The 19,755-nt window shown below is 46.1% G+C and overlaps 2 protein-coding genes across 2 annotated transcripts in view; both read right to left on the bottom strand.

Annotated features, from left to right (window-relative positions):
• The window catches only part of CPAMD8 (C3 and PZP like alpha-2-macroglobulin domain containing 8), a 39,288-nt gene extending 30,949 nt beyond the window's left edge, over positions 1-8,339 (bottom strand). The window contains exons 1-13 of the mRNA XM_065748677.1: positions 7,738-8,339; positions 5,666-5,817; positions 5,236-5,258; positions 3,924-4,089; positions 3,751-3,803; positions 3,605-3,622; positions 2,584-2,638; positions 2,330-2,443; positions 2,007-2,091; positions 1,628-1,736; positions 946-1,173; positions 608-778; positions 126-254 (exon numbers count right to left, since the gene is read on the bottom strand). Coding sequence (XP_065604749.1) covers positions 126-254; positions 608-778; positions 946-1,173; positions 1,628-1,736; positions 2,007-2,091; positions 2,330-2,443; positions 2,584-2,638; positions 3,605-3,622; positions 3,751-3,803; positions 3,924-4,089; positions 5,236-5,258; positions 5,666-5,817; positions 7,738-8,339 — 1,905 coding nt within the window. The remainder of the gene's footprint in view (positions 1-125; positions 255-607; positions 779-945; positions 1,174-1,627; positions 1,737-2,006; positions 2,092-2,329; positions 2,444-2,583; positions 2,639-3,604; positions 3,623-3,750; positions 3,804-3,923; positions 4,090-5,235; positions 5,259-5,665; positions 5,818-7,737) is intronic.
• Positions 8,340-12,480: 4,141 nt separating this feature from the next.
• HAUS8 (HAUS augmin like complex subunit 8) lies at positions 12,481-18,589 on the bottom strand. Its single transcript, XM_065748676.1, has 11 exons — positions 18,577-18,589; positions 18,073-18,210; positions 16,775-16,857; positions 16,516-16,630; positions 16,012-16,125; positions 15,407-15,489; positions 14,924-14,995; positions 14,321-14,479; positions 13,497-13,638; positions 13,001-13,142; positions 12,481-12,665 (listed from the first exon to the last, which is right to left on the bottom strand). The coding sequence occupies exons 1-11, from the start codon at positions 18,587-18,589 to the stop codon at positions 12,545-12,547; spliced, it is 1,182 nt and encodes a 393-aa protein (XP_065604748.1). The 3' UTR covers positions 12,481-12,544.
• Positions 18,590-19,755: the final 1,166 nt, after the last annotated feature.

Genomic DNA, 19,755 nt, shown 5'->3' with positions numbered 1-19,755 from the left:
GTAGTAGAATCAACAACAGTCCAGCACCCCAGGAAACAGAAGTGGCTGGAAATATTTAATTAGAGCAAAGTGCAGAAAGCCAAGAAATGCAGCTGTTGCCATAATGGAGTATGAAGCCAACATACCTGGAAAGGTTTATCTGGTGCCTGGAGCTGGATGTGACACTTGCTGGGCGAGTACCAGCTACTGATGGACAAGTAGTTTGGCAGATACTGGTCCCCAGATGGTCTCCCATCAATTGCTGTCACTTTGGTCTTAACGAAAGTTATGTCTGAATGTTATTCACGAATACGAAGTCTGATTCTGACTTTATCCCCATTTCCCATTTTATATTATCCCTATGGTCAACTTTACCTAGCAACAGTATTCTCAAAACGTTGGACCATTATTACTGTGTCAAACTGTATTTGGAGAAGTTGCCTCTTCATAATGGCTATAAACATCTGTTCTATTAGCAGTAAGAAAAAAGCAAGCATTTGTTGCACTTAAGTCAATAAGTCTAAGGTAAAAGGCATTAATTTCCTGTTTGTAGCAAAGACTTAAAGTGCAGGTTTGACAAGATTAGTTACATTAAAGCCCACTAATCCTATAAAGAGCTTTCACCCACCTCCAGCCAGACATATTGGGCAGCTGTAGGAATGGAAGGGATTTCAAACTCCACGAGGCCATTTCTTGATACCAGTTCACTTGTGTAAACATTGTCCTTCGGTGTGAGCTCAGCTTTAATCCGAATAGTGACTCCATCAGCTGGACTTCCATCGGGGTAAGTGACTTCCACCTACACAATATTTCATGCACAGAACACGTTTTACTTTGTTTGAAACTCTGGCCAATGACAGAAACCACAGGTGGGAAAAACACACCAGAAGATGATGTAATATTTTAAACCAGGTCTGTAGAATTTCACATCAACTACACGTTGGTTATCTCTATTTCCAGTCTTACCTTTCCTTTGTAAGGCAGTCCAGGTTTGAACTGCTTCCTGGTGTCCTTGGAGTACTTGATATCAATCAGCTGTTTCTGAACAGGCGTTGAGTCATCAAATGTGATCTGCTTGCTCCCATCAGAGCTGACCACCGTGGCCCAGATATTGACCGTGCCTCGAAAATGCTCCGGAACATCAGCGGGCATCATGTCTTTCACACACACATCGAACACAGCAGAGCCATCAATCTACCAAGTGTACCAGGGAACGGAAACACAAGTTTGCACACGCATTCAAAAAGCATCTGGAAGCCAAATCTAAAACGTAGGCATTCAACAGGAATTTGCAGCAGTACTTTTAAAGGTTGTGTGGCGTGGGGGAACTAACGGGAGCAGGAGGAAAGAAAGCAAGTGGGTTTTTGTTGGTTTCATTTTCCTCCCTCATCCATAGTCTGGACCAGCTCAGTCCCCATCTCTCACTCATGTTCTCCCTTGTCCCCTCAACAAGATTAACAGTACACCAAGTTCTCTTTCCCCCAAATCATAGCACGCATTGTAAAAACACGTAATATACGTGTATTTACTATGCTGTACCCATTTATTTTCTAAGCTCCCATCAGTGACATAAAGTAGAGCTGTAGTATTAACTTCAAAGAGTACAGATGAGGCATTTTATTGCAGCTGACTCAATGGTCTCCCTCACCTGGGTGGTCTTGAGGACAGGGTGTCCCACTTCATGCCTGTAATACCCTACACCATTTATAGTCATATTGACAATTAACTTTCCTGTCACTGGTTTTCCAAATGTATATCTGAAATGGAAAGAAGATAATGAATAACTTCCAGCTATTTTCTGTTTCCCTGAGTATATCAAGGCTAGCACCATGTGACTTGCACATCTAGAAAACAGAAAAAATAATCACAGAAGTTTTTCCAACCTATTAATTTTAACATGTTTTATTAAGGCTCTTACACTGGAAATCATCTGAAAAGTCTTCAGCAGATGAGATCTGAGCTCCAGTGACTGCACTATGTGTGCACTACAAGCTACAGTGATGAAACTATCTGCAGTATGCTCCTACCTGGCATGGACAGTTCCTTTTTCACATGCCGAAAGGTCACGAATGTAACGAGGTGGGTCAATCAGCAACTCAAACTTTGGTAACACTACAACAAAAGGAAATTACAATAGAGTCTTTTTCAAGGAGATCCCACAGTCCAGATTCTAGCAATTACATACGCAGCTCTGACAAAATCACTGCTTATGGTCAGATGAGGGCAGGGCAGTTAACCCTACAGGGACAGACCACCACTGAGCAGAGAAGGAATCAACAAGAAACAGCCTCTTACCATGATCTGTCCTAAATGCATTTGGGGTATAGTGAAGGCAATCTGGATAACTTACCATATTTCTGAACTTCAAAGGATTTGTTGTATGTATGCCCCTGCATTTCAGCAAAGATGAGCCACTCTCCAAACACTGGCTGATCAGACAAAGGAAAACTCATATTCACAATGCCTGAGAAAGAAACAACACACTGTGAACTCTCCATCACTCATTAACCCTTGTCTAGGCTTACTGTAGACAATTCAGCACAAACAGCTGGTGATCTCTAGCAAAGATAACAACACACAGAGCTAAAATAATCTTGAACTTACCACAACAGAATGGCTTCAAATTGCTCCACTCTATCATACGAGACCCCCGAGGATCCTGCACAGCAGTGTAGGAATGAGAAAGATCACAGCAAAAGTGAGCATCACTAATACATTCATCTTAGTTTGTAAAATAAAACATTTATGTATACACGCACACACACGTTTCACTGACGGATCATATGTAATTAGCTTTTGTCCAAAAATTCATGATGTTATTTTACTGGGAGGTGTTGGCTTTCTAAAATTCAGCGTGTGTTTAAGGACACTGCTTCTACTGCCAATGCATAAAGTAAGCATTGTCAAGGGGCCAAACTTCCACCTATCTTAAGGCACCTATTTTGGATGGCATGAACAGGCTTCTGAAGATGCTTTCTTCCAATTTATGGAGGGAGCAGTATAACTAACAAGACAATTTTTAGATGACAAAGGCAGATGAAATTAATCTTGCTGTCTTTGTCAGCATTAAATCTGTGACAGAATGCAAACAAAGGAAGAGAGTGAATTCTACTTGCTGACAGCAAAAGAAAAACATATGGCTTAAAAAAAGACTAGACACAGAAGGAACCTCTCATTCACCTCATAAGGAAGAAGACAGGAGCACCCTTTCCTTGCCATGAATTTCTATTTTCCACTATCATAATGTGTGGGTGCAGAGATGAGATTGGCCCTGCTATACCAGCCCAGCCAGATGAAGGATAGGATTGTGTCTGCATTGAAAAGAAGGGAGAAATTGAGTGGGTCTGTTACATTTATGAACCCCCAGTGAATCTAGCCAGTTCTTCTCAGGCAGAAAAATGGGAATGAGTTTCTCAAATTGAAGTAGAAAACAAAGTATGCTTGTTGGAGATTAAGAAAACAAAAGAAAAGACAGCACAAAGATGTGTCAGAGACAGGAATAGAGACAAGGTTAGAGCTGGGAATGGCCACCATGGACTTGGGAAGTTAGACTTATTCCTCTTACAGCTATGACAATCTTGTGCCTCTACAAAACATACGTGCTAGATGACCAGCAGATACTCACCACTACATAAGCTTCGATCTGAAAGGGGAAAAAAAAAAGGAAGAGAATGAAAGGCTGAATGAAACAAGACTACATTTCTGCTTCCTGACCAATTGCTGAGCAAGTAACAGCACAACTGTAGTGTGAAATACAAAGACCTCCCTTACCCTGTCATTGACTGGTCTCAGGTCCGAGGTAACCATGAACAGGTTTATCAACACTAAAAGAATGAAAAGAAAACACACTGCTCATCACAGCTGCCACTGAACAGAAGATCCCACCTTGAGAAGGACTGCTTGAAAGCAGCCCTAGCATCTGATAAGTTCTGAGGTCACTTTACCTTTCTGTTTGGGTTTATAGACAGGTTTATCAGTTTGGATGAAAACTGATGATCCTTTGCTATCAATAGTTACAGTGGTGTAATTGTGAAAAATGTAGCCCTCCTCCGTCACGTGCCGGTTACCCCAGACTTTCAGATGTCCCTGTCCACGAAGTCCCGAAGGCACCTAGAAAACAAGCAAACCATAGGGTTAGAATAGGAAAGCTTTTAAGCTTCCCCATGCCACTGGGAATACAGCCACTACCCTGGACTCCGAGCGAGCAAAGAGCAGTCACCCGCTGCACTGCAGTGCAGCTATGTGTTAGCAATAAGAAGAAAATGAAGATCATACTAGATATTTTACATTGTAAAACCTTCAAAGGAGGCAAAGTCACAGCAAAAACATGGCAGGAAATTCTCTTCTGCCTTTTCTTCATCATTCAAGTAAAGCAATGTCTGATCCCTATGCACAGCTTACAGCGGAGAAAGTATGTCACATGGGGAAATCACCACGGTTTGAAGGACACGGGTGGCTCAACTGGTGGCAAAAACACTGCGTGCTCACACGTTTTCAACCAGTTGCTCGGGGAAATAAAAGACTATTTGGATGATATGAGATCAAAAAATAAACTACTCTGGTAATATTAAATATTATAATTACAGGCCATAATTCAAGACAAAAAAAAAAACCAACAACCTGATAAAATCAAAATCAGCTAAGACACCACAGATTTTACAGCAAGTTCATGCTTTGGATAAAGGAGCTCACAGCACTCAGTACCACTGCAGATTGCTTACTATTATGTCAGTCTATTTATGTCCTCTTGCAACGTGATGAACTGAAGGTCTTTATGTATTTGTACCTAAGTCCAGTAAAGGAGAGGAAAAGTAATTATCCATCTCTTTCTGTTAGAATCCAGACACACTGTGCTGTGCTGCAGTAACATAGCAGGCCTGCTCCCAGACACCTGCACCCCATGCAGCAGCAGTCACACTTCTTTCCTAATGACACTGCATGGCAAAGATTCTTCCACATGCAACCAGCTTCTGGCAAGAGCCAGATACATCACGCAGCAATAGGGGCTGCTACTTCTGTAAAATGGCATAGAGCCACAGATGCAACCACTGATTTTCTTTAGAGGTGTAAGGGCTTGACAGCTGGATTCTGATGGAACAGACTTTGTTGGGTTCCCTACCATCCTCTTGCAGATGTTGCCTCCAGAATGGGACCCGTGTTTGTGCCTTAATGACTCAGAGATCAGTGTCTGCTGTGGCTGAAGGAAAGCCCCTCATGTTCTGATTAAAAAAATAGCTTATGATAACTGACACTCACCTTCAGTTTGATCGTTCCTTTATCTAGAACAAGAAAGAGAGACTGTGTTAATTTCCTCAGGAAGGTACTAATTACTTTTCTGTAGAAAGGGGCTGGATTTTTGAAACCAAATCATGCAAAACCAACGAACAGAATATCTTCTGGTTAGTGAATACTGCCATACCTAAGATTTCTCCTTGGCATATGATGACCACACATGTAAGCATAACTTCCCCTTGATTTAGTTATCAATTATCAGCCATTCCCAAAGAGAAAAAGATGAGGCAGTTTGAGATCCCATACATATAAACCACATCAGCACAATAGCAGTAAATGAGTTACACACTAGTTTGGTTCCAGCTGCGTCGTCACCCAGAGTAATTCATTAAGAGACACTGATGTGCTCCCAGAGCATCTCAAAGTAATTTTCAAGTTCTGAACAAGAACGTACCCAGAACAGTTCCATGGGCCCTGGACACAGTTTCTCCTTTCACAACTAACTGAATCTGGACCGTTGTCTCCTTGACAGCATTGAAGATGGTCACACTCACAGCTTCCTCAACACCAGACCGGAAAACAGAAGGTGCTGCAATCAAATAGCCCCTAAGAAGCAAGATTGGAAGAGGGTGGTCATGAAGAATAACAAGTGTGACTCATCTGTGAGGTGCTCAGTGCTAACAAAAGTAATGGGCAGACAGCTCTGCACACAGGTTCCCATTGTGTGCCCATCTGGGGCCAGATCTCCAACCACCAGCAGTCTGAGCCGTACCTAACTCACTGAAACCAGCACAGAACGCACACAGAGATGGAAGTTACAAGGTTCAACCACTCATACTGAAATACACTAATACACATAGTATAGGATCATAAACAGGGACTGAATTTCCTTAAGTGAGAGCACAGCTGAACCTCCAGTAGAGTTTTGCAGATCATGCCATGTTTTCAAACAGTTGAAGTACTTCTGATGTTTTTGCCTCGCCTGCTTTCCACACCTCTGCTTTCACACTCAGTTCCACCACCTCTTCCTTTTTTTGCCCAACCAATTACATCCCACATCTTTAAAACTCCAGGCAAAGAGGAGTTACTTTAACAGGCACGCAACATTAAGCAGACATCCATTTATACTGCAATCTGTGTTTCTGAATGGAATCTGTCCCACTCCTCTGTGATGAATGTCATGCCATGACATGAAGTTATCAAATCAGAGTCATACAGACTCTGAATTCCTTGATGCATTTAGCTATAAGCAACACGCTTATATTCTTTTCATGACATCCTTCTGTTTGCTCGTTTGTCTGGGCTTTGTTGGCTGTTTTTCCCCCACCCAAAAGGATTTTTTTAAACAAGGCAACTCCTCCTATGACAGTTTAAGAGCAGTTTCTCAGCCCATGCCTTTCCACAATGCCATAGGTCAGGTTGCTTTAGCTCGTGATTAATTATCACTTGGGGTGAGGATGATGCTGTTTTACAGCCCCCTCAGTCATCTTTTATCAAATTCCAGCCCCGTGTTTCTCTCTCAGCAGGCCTCATTGCCATGGAGATCCCATTACCCCGAAGGAAGTTCAGGTCTCTGCGGCATTTCAGTTTCACTGTGTGGGGTATTTACAGACACAAAACCTTCTGGTCGCCAGGTTTGAAAACGCATCAGAACAACGGTAAAAAAAATATTACTACGAAGTCTGCAAGTTCTCACTAAGGAGAACATCACCAATTTAGAGAGGGAGAAAGAGTACATCTGCATCCAGTACGGAATGATTAGATTCAAACTGTCACATAAGCACAGCACTGCGGTGCCATATGTGAAGCACATGTACTCACACAGTACTAAATTGCTGCAGCTCTTTCAGATGTCCCAGCCCGTGGATGCAGCGTTACATAAATGGCATTCAAATATTCAATATTTAACTTGGCAGTTAAACAGTTAACTTGACAGTGACCGGACAGAGCCTTTAAGCACATTTGACTGAGGGCTCTGTCAGGTTACACCAAAACTTGGCAGGACAAGAAATATTTTCTAGTAAGCAAGTGAAAATGAGTTCTCCGTGGCACTCAGTTAATGCAGCTATTCACGGCGCTGACGAGCCGTAACGCACTCGGGATAAAGAACAAAGCAAACCTTAATCAAAGCTAACCCAAACACGCTGCAACAAACCGGAGATTCAACTTCTAAAAGCCAAAAAAGCGCTCCGGCGGAGGACTTCCCACGCAGCCCCAGCCCCGCAGCGCTGCCCTCATCCATCGCAGCCCCTGCAACGCCCCGGATTCCTGAAATAACTGCTGGCAGATAAAAGCTCCGCAGCCCCGCGCTGGAGGAGCCGCAGACAGGTATTTCTACGGATAACTTTTGTAGGTCCCCCCCCCCTCTTCTCTCCGCTGCTCGCTATGCGCTTCTTCAGCGGCGAGTACGGCCGCGCTGCTCGCGGGGAGCGCCGCAGCCCCGCGGGGCTTTGTGACCGCGGCAGCACCGCACGGCGCTGCCCGCGCTGCCCCCGCCGCCCCGCGCCGCGCCGTGCCGGTACTCACTGCCTTTCGCGGGGCTGCGCTGCGCTGAGGCCGCACAGGGTCAGGAGGACCCCCCACGCGCAGCACCGCTCCGCGCGGGGCATCGCCGCTCCGGGATGGGCTCCGCGGCCGCGGCGCTCTCCGGTGCCGGAGCCTTTTGTTCCCGGGGTGCAGCCCTGGCTCCGCGGCCGCCCCGCGCCGGGCTCGGCTCGGTTCCCCGGTGCTCTCTTTGGCCGCCGCCCCCGCCGCGTCCCCGCCCCCGGGCCGCCCCCTCCTGGCCCCGGTGCCCGCTCGGCTCCGGCCGCGGCTCTTTGTCTGCGGTTCCCCGCCCGCTCTGACACCGCAGGAGGGGGGGCCGGGCCCCGCACCTCCGCCTCTCGGCCCCGGGGCCGCCGCCCGCCCCGGTCCAGGTGCGCTGCCGGGCACGGTCCCAGCGGGCTGCGGCCGCTCCCCGTTCCCCCTGCCCCGGCCGGAGCAGCGGCTCCTTCTTCTGCCGAGCCCGGGCAGCCTCGGGAGGACAGCACCTGCCCGAGCCGAGCACCGCCGGAGATCCGTCCGAGCCCAGCGGAGCTGGTGCTGCTCTGTCCTCCTCCGCCCCCGGGCCCTAAGCTGTCCATCTCCATCCCAGCCCGCAGGTACAGGGGTTCCCTGCAGGAGGGGCAGGACGAGCACAGCCTGCAGCGACCAGGGAGAGGCAGGGACCCCGGGCCTCCGTTCCTCGCTTTTCCGTCTAACTCCGCTTATTTCGTCGAAGTTCTTACCCTATACATCATTAGGGATCTGTCTCTACACACCCGTGTTCGGCAGAGCTGGTTTTGTACAGGAAAGGTCACCCACAGAGAAAAAGCCCTCAAAAAATAAGAGCGTTCCCAAGGGTCGCTCGTTGCTGCTGTTAGCAGGGAGATGTACGAGCACGCTCGGACCCACAGCCAAAGCAACAGCGGTAATTCAAGGTGACAGAATGAGCACCACGTCCCCGGGGACAGAACAAAACGCCGAGCACATACCAGGGAGCTTTTTGTGCAGGATTTTTTTGCTGGAGACCACGCGGATCCCCGGCGCGCTCCCGCAGCTCTGCCCCCAGCAGTCGCTGGAAGCCCTCAATGGCAGCAGCATCAATTCGGCTTTTTTTTGCCTGGCACTACAGACACGGTTTGAAGTACGAGGAGGGGGAAAAGTGCTATTTTCAGTACGTTAAATGGTTGAACCAAGTTTTTAGTTCCTCTTAAAAAAAAAAAAAATCGCTGATACAGAGCCCAGCAATTTTTATTTCATTTATTTAGCAAAAATACAGGTTTCGACTTGATAGCTTACCAGAGGCCCTTCTGGCTCCTGAAGAAAGCCCATCAAGTTGCTAGAAATGATTTTGAATAGGATACTCCCCTCATCTTTACGATGCCATCAGCAGGTAACGTATTTTCTGGAAGTTACTCTTCCCAAAGGGGAGCTCCACCATCTTCAGCATAATGATGGCATGTATTTGAACACAAAACAGTATTTTCCTACAGTCACAATTATCACTGCGTGAAAAACAGCTCTTTTAATCTTTCTTTTTCTTCACAATTTAAGATTCTGTTTAATATTCAGTGACTGTAGGAAACAACAGGCAATTACCATCGCCGGAGACCGCAAACGGTCGTTTAATTACGAAAGTATGTGCTATCCTGTAAACAAAGATGGAACAAGTTTGGGCTGAAAAACAAAAATAGAGGCTTTAGGTATCATTTCAAACTATTTAGTTACTGAAATGGAATTTTCTGTGCCTGCCAAAATGAGCCCTATTCAATGTGATGCAACAGGTGATGGAATTCCAGCAGCCGCCTCAGCCCACATCTGGGAGCAGTTACGTGCTTCAAGGACCTTCTGTAGGAACGGCTCATGTATGAGAGCGATTCATCAGTCCCATCTATGGGCCACATTCAGCACTGCCTGCACAGTGCATAGCTTGGATTTTTATTTGCCTTACAGAGCAGCTGAATTGTGCTGCTCGGACACGCCGGGAACCCCAGCGCTCGTCCAGGCTGTGCCGGGCGCTGCGTGGCCCTGCAGCCCACCAAGAAGGTGAGCAAGGCCTGCAGCTGTAGGTGTGAGTGCGTCTCAAATCAGCGCTGCCCTGGTGAATAAACTGTGTGCAGTGTAAACGTTGTCAGAGGAGCGTTCCTGGAACAAGAGGACCAGTTATTAGCAGTACTAATTACTGAGTACTGCAGCTGTGTTGGGCCTCCTTCCTCAGCCCCCCCTGCCCCAGCTGCAGTGCACATAAGCACAGCTGCTCCCAGGGCCGGAGCGGTGGCTGTGTCCTCCGTCCTTGACCCTCATTAACTGCCTCAGTGTGGGTTTCCCAACCCCTCAGAGACACCCCAAACTTGAGGCACAGGACGTTATGTACCTCGTTTAAATGCATTCTTACAGAAACAGACCAGAAACAGTGGCACAAACTATTCTGAAGAGTGAAACTGTTCTGCAGATCAAGTCCTCCCTCCTCGGGCTTGCTTTATGGACCCCATGCAAATACAGTGGAAGGATCATCTGAAATTATTTCTGTGAGCTGAGCAGGAATGCTCACATCATCACTGGAAATGCTCTTAATTGGTGTAATTGGTGTGGCTCAGTGGTGCAGTTCAGAGCTGTTAGATCTTCTTCCTCTGCGGAGCACTTCACATCCTGGCAATCACAGCCCAGCCAGAAACGTGTTTATCATGTTCACTATGAGTTTCCGGATCTCCAACGAAGTGGTATTCACTCTGAGGCAGGGAAGACAGCAGTAACCATACAAGTTCTCATTAGCCTAAAATGCAGAAACAGCTGCTGGGGTCACGAGCTATTCATTTGCTGTTGATGAGCAAAGAATCAGCTCCGTTTGCAGCTGGCACCAATTGTAGGCTGAGGGCTGCAGACAAACAGGCCTCAGTCACCTCCTGAGCTGCATCTCCACCGCGGCACAAAGGCAAACATGGACGATTCCTCACGCTGACCCTCAGTGACTTCATCACAGACTGCAGGAGTTACAACAAAAGCTGCAACACAGCCCTCCTGGGCAGGTTAAAACCACCAGGCAGTACCAGTGAAACGCAAGGCAACGTGGACAGAGCTCTCCAAGAAGTACACAGCCCAGGGAGGGCAATCTGAAGTTGCCCAGGACTCCAGCTGGACTCAGGGCACAATGCTGCCAGAACATCAGTGGGAAACACAAAGAGGCGCCACGCCTGCTTCGCTCCTGCTCCAGTGATCCCGCACTCCTTTGGTTTTGTTCTACACTGTTATGTGTGGGTGTCTGTAGCTGTTTCGTGTTGGAGGAACCTGAAAGACTTCTTTCCTCAGAGTCCAGAGTCAATATTCAGTTAAATCAAGATGGAAGAATGTTCAAAATGACAATCCATTCCTAAAGAAAGGAGCTGCTTTCTATGCAGCTCTTCTATGATTTGTACAGAGCATTACATAAGCGTTCAACTCGAAGAATGGCCAGGACGTGTACACCAATACCTCCGATCCCTCTGAAACAGCGAGGGCTCATCCTCAAGCCCCGATCGTTTCCTAAGGCAGCCATCGGCCTCCAGCTTTGGGCTTGCTGTACAGCGACTGCCACCTGCAGCAGCAAGGAAGAACTACTTCTCTGAAAGAAAACCTAGGAGGTGCTGAAACGCTAAGGCTTCTTTCACCCGAAGGACAACTGAGTGAAAAGGTATCCATCCCTAGCGCTGAAATGAGAACATGCACGGGATATCCTTCAGATGGAAACCGCTGTCCCTGACATCTAAGTACTTCAAAGTGGCAGAAAGTCACTTAACTGAAGATGAAAGGTTAAAAGTATGTCCTAAAACTACTACTTTTAGATAAGCAACCAAGTTTACCATCAATAAATCCTAGGACAGACATTCCACCTCGAGTCTGTGCAGAAACAAAATGAGGAAGACACAATTAACTTGATTTTTATTTCATCAGTGCCCCCTCAAAATGAAGGGGAGCCCAACAAACAGGTTAAAAGCACAAGGACACGCATCCTAGCATTTATTCTGACCTAGGAAAAACTGTTTGACCAGAGGGTTCATCAGCTAGGAGCTCCTACTGAGCCCTCCATCCACCACAACCCGACTGCAGACCCAAGCTCACAGTCCAGCAAAGTTCCCCACCCAGTGGCAAACTTTGCAGGTGCACTTTGCATTCCCGTGCAGGAATATGACCCTGCTGCATGCAGCATCTACCGTACGACAGGAGGCAGCACACATCAGGATGCTGTCAGGTGAACTTGGTCTGACTGAGGAAAAAAAAATAAAAGATAATATCTTAAATAAGTGATTGTCCTCCCACGATGTCATGGATTATCTGCCATGAAACTGAGACTCTGAACTTAAGACACAACTGAGATTTTAAACAATGGCTCCTGATAGAGCAGTGAAAAAAAAGTCTTTATTTTAAAGTAAAGATACGAAACCCCTCTAAGGAACTCTGCTTTGGGAAGAGTTGCAAACCAGTGCACTTGAAGCCAGGTGCAAGAAAGTAAATGAATTTAAGAATACATAGTCCATATCTGCTAAGAATAACATTTTATTTAACTTTCAATATTCTCAAGGCAGCAAGTGATGGTAAACGTGTCACAGAAATCACTGCTTAAAAAAATGTCTCCTTAGAGGTAAGCAGAAGAAAACTCCATTTTTATATCAGCCATACATGCTGCTGGTCTCATTTTGTGGTACCAGTGGAAAGCTGGACACGTTGCATGTTCATAAGTAAAGCAAAGAGAGAATAAATCCAAGACAATAAACAAAACAACTAGTGACACTGATTTATTACCCACCCCTCAGTATAAAATGAAGAATAAAACACAGACTCAGTTGAAGTACCAGCGTTTCACGACATCCAGCCCGTGACTGTCTTCACACATTCTTTGATTATGCAGTGAAACTTCTTTACTAGCTTCACACGACAGGTTCTGCACTTGTGTGAAGCTCCTGGAACAAATGAAGCAGGCTACATCAGTTACTGTGGAGAACAACTTCAGCTTAACCACAGAGCATGTGGAGACTTGGATGGTTTTCCTACCACACAGCCACCAGAAGAAAAAACGTAAAATACAGATTTTCACACCAGAGCAGTTCACCAAGATTACACAAACAAAACCTAACAAGACTCTTTCCTTCATAGGTAAGGTAGGGACAGAAACAGAGATGTCTGCTACAAAGAGAATTAAACTTATATTCCCTCAATCCTCCAGTATTCAGAGGATGAGATCCATACGTTCTCTTTGAATACAGAGCATTTTCACACCATCGTTGTCAATAAATACCTTTGAAGCTCTTTCTGCAGTTGTTGAAACTCCTCTTCAGTGTCTTGTAGTTCACTGAATGCTTTTGCACTTTCTTCTGAGGAACCTAATGTAACTTCTGCCAGAAGTTCCTGTGTGATGGTTAACTGCTTTTGCAGTTTGTCTACAATGTAAGAGATGTGAAAAACATTTTTAATGCATAATTAATACAGAATTATGTAATAGCTACAGTAAGGAGGAACAAGTAAACTAGATGAACCATTGCTTGTTAAGCTTTCATAAGAACACCATTAGAAAATCACAAAAGCCAAATTACTTTTAGCTATGGAGAATAACAGCAACACTATTTTTACATTTTAACTCACTAGCCAAGCTCGAGTGCCTCACAATTTTACCAGACACACATGCAGAAGAATAAATAATTCAAGCTTCAAAGATCTGGAAAAAAACAAGATGAGAAGCCTGGCATATAAAAATAACTATTTCTGAAAGTATATTTTAAATGTGATTTTCATACCTAGGTATGTTGGCATAACTCCCTGTATGTGAATGTTCTTAATGGGTAATTTATGTCTAGTGACATCCAGAGCAACTGCAAAGCTTTTATACTGCTCTTTGAACCGTTCAAGAAGAGGAACAAGAGGAGAAAGTACTTCCACCTGAAAAGGACACCATGAATCAACACTTCTTCACAAAGCAGTCATTTTCTACATTCAGAATGAATGCATGAATGGCTTTTCTCTATATAAATGGGATGTAAGACCGGGTCAATACAGAAGAACAATTTACAGTATACACACACACACACAAAGTCAGAAAGTGCCACTCTGAAATGTTTTGGAATTCCCAAAATCTGTGGTCAATACTCTTGTCCTCCTGCTGTGGCCAGTAACAGCTTCCTTGATTCTGCTGCCAAAGCACTGGCAGACAAAGTGCTCTATATTTCATCCTTTCATTGTAATTTCATATTCTCCAAAAGTCTTATTTAATTTCCAATTACAATGTGGTTTTAAGATGTTTACAGTCAATGCACAGGAGATGTAAACTGCTCTGGCAACCAGCACATTATTGCTGCCCCTTGCCTAAGAGCAATAATATCTCCTTCCTGCCTCCACAAGGGATGGCCAAAAAAGTGATAAAGGCATTTGTTTAGACTACTAGAGAGCACAACAGGAAGAAGATGTTCAGAGATGCATAAAACTGTACCTCAGCAGGCCACAAAAGCACAGAAATCAACTACTGAGAAATGACTACAACGTTGTTATATTTAGACAATCTAGTAGCTATCAGCAGTGTAACAGATTGTTTAAACATAGAAGAATGAACTGTAATAAAGCCTACCTGTTTTACTAACTCCTCATCAAGTTTTTCCTCTCTCTTTTTGAGCAGAATTTCACGCTTCAGCTCATGGAGCTTCTCCTGTTGTCTCTCCTTTTCTTCACACAATATTAACAATTTTTTTTCTGCTTTTTCCTCAAGCTGAGCAAGATCCTTTTCCTGCTGTTACATCCAAAAGACAACCATAACTAAAGTAACTAACATGATCTGAAGCAACAAATACGTCTAGTACATTTAAGTTAAAGCCCTCCTTCCATTTTCTCTACTAATCCCTAATTATATTTTTATGTGTAAAGGAAAAGTACACATATACACCGAGTGAAAAAACAAAATCACTGCTACAGTCTTGAATTCCAAACACTCCTGTCTTCCTGCAACTTCAGAACATCCCTGCTTCATGAAGAACCAGCACCAGCTCAATAAACTGCCACAGAATTTACTCTAACAGAGTGTTCAAGGCACATCCATCATCAAGTTTTAGAGCATGTAGCTTAAAACATGTAAAATCATAACAACCTAACTTTCACAGATCAGAATACATAGAGCTCCATATCAAACAGTTAATTTCGTTTTGATAGAAACACCAAACACTTGACTGACTCTCACCTTTACTTTTAGATAAGTCAAAATCAGCTCCTCAGATCTTAGCTCCTCCATCAATTCCAGTGCTCTGCCTTTCTTGGGGAAAAAAAAAAGAAAGATCACTGGTATGGAACTTGAAGATTCAGTGCTAAGTGAAATGAGGTTGAATTAACATTAATTTTCTGACAGAAATGGTTGGGAGATATTTAAAGATAACGTGATATAATTAAAAAGCATAGACAGGAGTATAAAAAGAATCAGCCTGAAGAGATGCAAGAATGGAAGAACTATTTATTTATTATTATTATGAGCTATGGAAAAACTTTGAGATTTATGCCCAATGAACAAGACAGATGTTGTGAGCAGCACAACATTAGGCTGCTGCCATGAGGTTTTAGAGCAACCCAGAAAACTTAGTGGTTGCTACCAGCATTAGAGAAACAGCAAACCATCATTTCACGTATTTCAAAATATAGATGCTTAACAAATGGAAGCAGTCAGACTCACTGATGTCTGCACTTTTACATGTGTCCCTGTGTCTGTCTCACAAGAAGCCTTGGAACTGGCAGTGTTCTGGCAGACAGCTTTAGCTATGTCATAAGAAAAAAGTTATTACTCTTTTCTACCAAAATACATGGGGGTAGGTCAACAGACAACAGATTCTTCAAAGGCACCAAGAATTTAAAGCTGGTATGTCTACCAGTAAAAAACACTCAGGTTTGATTTTCAGCTTTTTATTATGCTCATGAGAAGATGTGGATAACATGAGTATTTATCTTTAGGTAACAGTTACAGATAGATGTGGTACACCTTTCAGAAGGGCTGGTTATCTAACACTCATCTGTTACAAAGCCTTGATGGCACTTTGTTCTTCAACGTTTGATTGTAAACTTGTTAAAAAAAAAAAAAGCATACCTAAAAGATACCAAAAAGAGGTTAACTCCAACTCTGAATACCTCAACGTTAAAGTTTTTAACTTTCTTAAATAAATTTGAAAAATAAACACTTATTAAATAACATCCTCAGGCACACACAGTAGAAACCTATAATCAAGTTATTAGATATATATTCAAAATCATAAAATAAGAAACTGAAGATAAGCAGAAGTTTACCACCAATAGCTGAAAGATCGAGGTCTGGTCGAGTAATTTCATCTTCATCCACTAAAGTGGACTGTAAGTCACCTTTCCCAAAACTACACTCATTTAACATGGCAGAGGCAACACCTGTAGAAAGAAGCTGTTGTCAGACTGGAAGAATTGAAACAGATTCTGTACAACCTCACATCAGTGTATGCTTTTAATAATATGGGGCAAACTTCTGCAAGCTTTTACACATTTACTTTACATACACCAGTGGTGTACTCCCCAGCTTACCTAAAGTAGGACGGAACTCTATCCTAAACATTTCCAAATTAGTACCTCATAGCACCCAAACAAGAGTCTGCATCTCAGTCCCACACAACAACCCCACGCATTCATTCCCTTTGCATACAGATAGCAATTAGCAGCGATATAAGTCACTTCTTCTGATGGTTTTAAAGTTGTTAAGAGCTGCAGAAGCCGGAAAAAGATTGAGAAAACGACAGAATTTAAAATTCTTCTGACAAGACCCACCAGCAGAAGACACAGACTTCTGCACAGACTTCTGCACAGACTTCTGCACGAGCACTGATCTTGATTCATCTGTGGAAGAGGCATCAGACGACGACAAGAATTTTCCCGAAGCATTCTGACAAGGGAAAAGCAATCAGGGGCGCGTGCAGCAGAGGCAGCGGCCCGCGCTGCCCTCCCACCCGCGCCAACGCTGACAAGAACCCGCTGCTATCCCGGGCGCCCCGAGATCCCATCCCCCATTCCCCATCCCTCGGGACACCTCTCTGGCAGCAGCGTCGCTTCGGTAGAGCACCTTACTGGAATCCTCGAACTTCAGGTAGCGGGACTTCACGAACCTTCCCCCTGAAGGAGCAGACAGCGTTCAGCCAGGCCCGCACCCCAGCCGAGCAGGCAGGGACCTCGCACCTCACCCCACCGTTACCTCGCTGCTTATTCTGGGCCGTTTTTCTGGACATTCTTCACGCAGAGAACAGACGACGGCAACAGCAGCGAAGTGCGACAGAGAAAAGTGGCGCGAAGAAGCACGGCCCTCGCCACAGCCGCCAGCCCGCGCGAACCGCGCGCAGGCGCAGCACCGCCCCATGCTGAGCGGATCGGGGCGCTGAGCGCCCCCCGGCGGCGCGGAGGAGTAACGCCAACCTCCGCCGGCGGTCCCAGCGGACAGCGCCACCGCGCGTGAGGCGAGCCCGGCGCCGCCGCTCTCATTGGCGGCATACCGCGGGCGGGCAGGACGCTACGACGGCTGAGAGCGATTCCTAACGCTGCCCTTTTCCTCGGCCGCACCCGAAGCTCCCGCTGGGGAAACCCAAGCCCGCGAGAAGGGTCTGCTGTGCCGCCCCAGCGCTGCAGAAAGCCACATGGGGAAGGCGGTGAGCGCCAGCAGCGTCGCGAGGCGGCGCCCCCAGCCGGGCGCTGGGCTTCTGAGGAATCCCCCCACTCCCGTTTCCCGCCGCAGGGCTCTGCCTCCGAGCGAGCAGCCGCTCCCGGGAGCCGCACGGCGCTGCCGCCAGGGGGCGGTGGGGTGAGGGGGGGTACGGAGCACGCGCAGTGCGCGCGCGGCGCTGAATGGGCGCCGCCCTGCCTCCCTGCACCCGGAAGTGGCGGCGGCGCGGGGCCTGCGGTGGGCGGCGGCGGCGCGGGGCGCAGCGCTTCCCCGTGCGCCGGAGGTAAACGGCGGCGGAGCGCCGCGCCCGCGTTTCTTTTTCTTTTCTCTGTGAGTGGGTTTGTGGCGCCGGCGCCTCGGGGCGATCTCACGTCGCGCTGAGGCGGGAGCGGGGCGTCCGGAGGGGCTCTGTGGGGTGGGGACTCCGCCGCGTCCCCTCAGCGCTGGGAGCGGGCTCGGGCCGCTGCTGCCGTCCGCCGCTCCCTCGCCATCTCGGGTTGAACGCGGCAGGGCACGGTCCTGCTTGTGCCAACAGAGGTCCTCGTGCTCCTGTACCGGTGGTTCCCTGGGGCCGTTCCTAAACCTGCTTTCTGTTACTGGCGCTACTTCTGCCCTGTTTGTTAGCCGGCCGTGGCTGCGAGTTTGCTTTGTGGAAGGTGAGGAGTGCTTTGTACCCGAACGAGCTGGGGAGTCCTTGATTTTGACGTGTGGAGGCGAGTGGCTGGGGGTGATCACAGGCTCCTGGCGGATCCCTCTATCCAGAGACGTCGTCAGGATCCTCCCGTGTCGCTGCTGTCTGTGTACTTTGCCGTCTGCAAACGAGACGTTGTGATGCGTAGTTAGGAGATCTCTGATTTCAGACCTGTCAGCCACAGTGCAGACGACGGAAGTGCCGTCCCTGCAGTCACGGTGTGAGCTGACCCCGCTCCGGTCCAGCACAGCCCTGCCGTGCAGGTCACACTGTAGGTGTGTTCAGCTCGGAATGCTGACAGGAACAGGTCTATTTAATTTAGGAAAAGCAATATGGAGAACTTTTAAGACATAAATGTATCAATCATAGCTTCAGGATTCACTGTAGTGCTCTTCTGAGGAGTTCGGATTGGGTGTTTTGGTCTTCAGACATCAGGAGGATGAGATGCTTTGCCTTGTCTGCTTTTGAAGTCTTATAACGTCTCTACTTTTCACGGCCATTTCCCTTAAAAGAAGTGTTAACGCACCAGCCTTAAAGTTGAGAACGACCGCAGTAATGTGAAGGAACTGTTTTTGCAGAACCGTTGAATCAGTGTGGGTGTTTTGCCTTTTTGTTTTTGTCAAAAGCCTTTTTATTAGCAACTGAATGCTGTAAACGGTGCAGGGACAGTGTGCCTGACTGCAAATGGATAGCCCAGTCAGGGTGGGGAGAGTCCTAAGTCTGTGCTTTTCTGTGCAACCTAAAACGATAGAAGAACTGAATAATTCAGGAAGAGTAAACACAGCTGATGAAAAATTTAAGTGAGGTTCACCTAGGAAGTAATGTTTGGTACAGACTGTTTTCTGACAAATGATGATTCAAACATCAGAATTCTTGAGTAATCCCGTGAATAACTCTTTGACTCACATGCATGTAGCTCGGTGTTGCTGCTGAATGCTGTCTTTCCGTAGCTGGATGGCCACGGGGGGAGGTCAGGTGGCTGTAAGATTTTCCTTTAAAATACAAACAGTCCTCCCAAGGTGCAGCAGTATCAACTGTCTTAGCAGCCAAGGAAAAGAGTGAGAAGATGATTCAACGAGAAGTCCATGCTTCGGTATTTCTGGAGTTTGAAATCTGAAGGCCAAAGCATTCACAAAGTCACATTTCTCAGAAATGAGACATACTTATCCAGCTTATCTTTTCCCTCTGATTTTTGAATTATTGTTTTGTCCATTGCAGTCAGATTTTATTGAAACAGCATTCTCCAATTTGGTTCCATAGGAGGAGTGTTTTTCGGGAAGTTTCTTGGGGTACCAAGGGTTTGTGTGGCTTTGTTGTATGGCCTTTATTATGTTGTTGTATCTGATGCTGTGTTACTAAGTTAAACCTAATGCAGGTCCTTGCAAAACTTGTTCTCCTTGGAACTCCTGCAGTGTTTAACAACAGCAGTGTCTTTAAAACTTGACACACTACTGGTGAGTGAGTGCTCTTTTCTCCCAATTCACACAAAAGTTCAGCCTGAAGTTTAAGAGAATTTCTTATTGGTGTGATTGCAGCGTTAGACCTGTAAAGTTTTTTTCTCCTGCTGCTAACAGCTATAGCACTATTAAGGATGGCAGTGAGACAGCTGAAAAGGTGATGAGAGTGGGCTGAATTTCTTTTTACTCACAGCTACTGACACATTCAG

The sequence above is a fragment of the Cyrtonyx montezumae genome, unplaced genomic scaffold (assembly GCF_038088225.1).
Source record: "Cyrtonyx montezumae isolate F1298 unplaced genomic scaffold, pur_monq_1.0 scaffold_51, whole genome shotgun sequence".
Classification (NCBI taxonomy): domain Eukaryota; kingdom Metazoa; phylum Chordata; class Aves; order Galliformes; family Odontophoridae; genus Cyrtonyx; species Cyrtonyx montezumae.
Note: the sequence above shows the minus strand (reverse complement) of the source record. Positions and strands in the feature narration are given on the sequence as shown.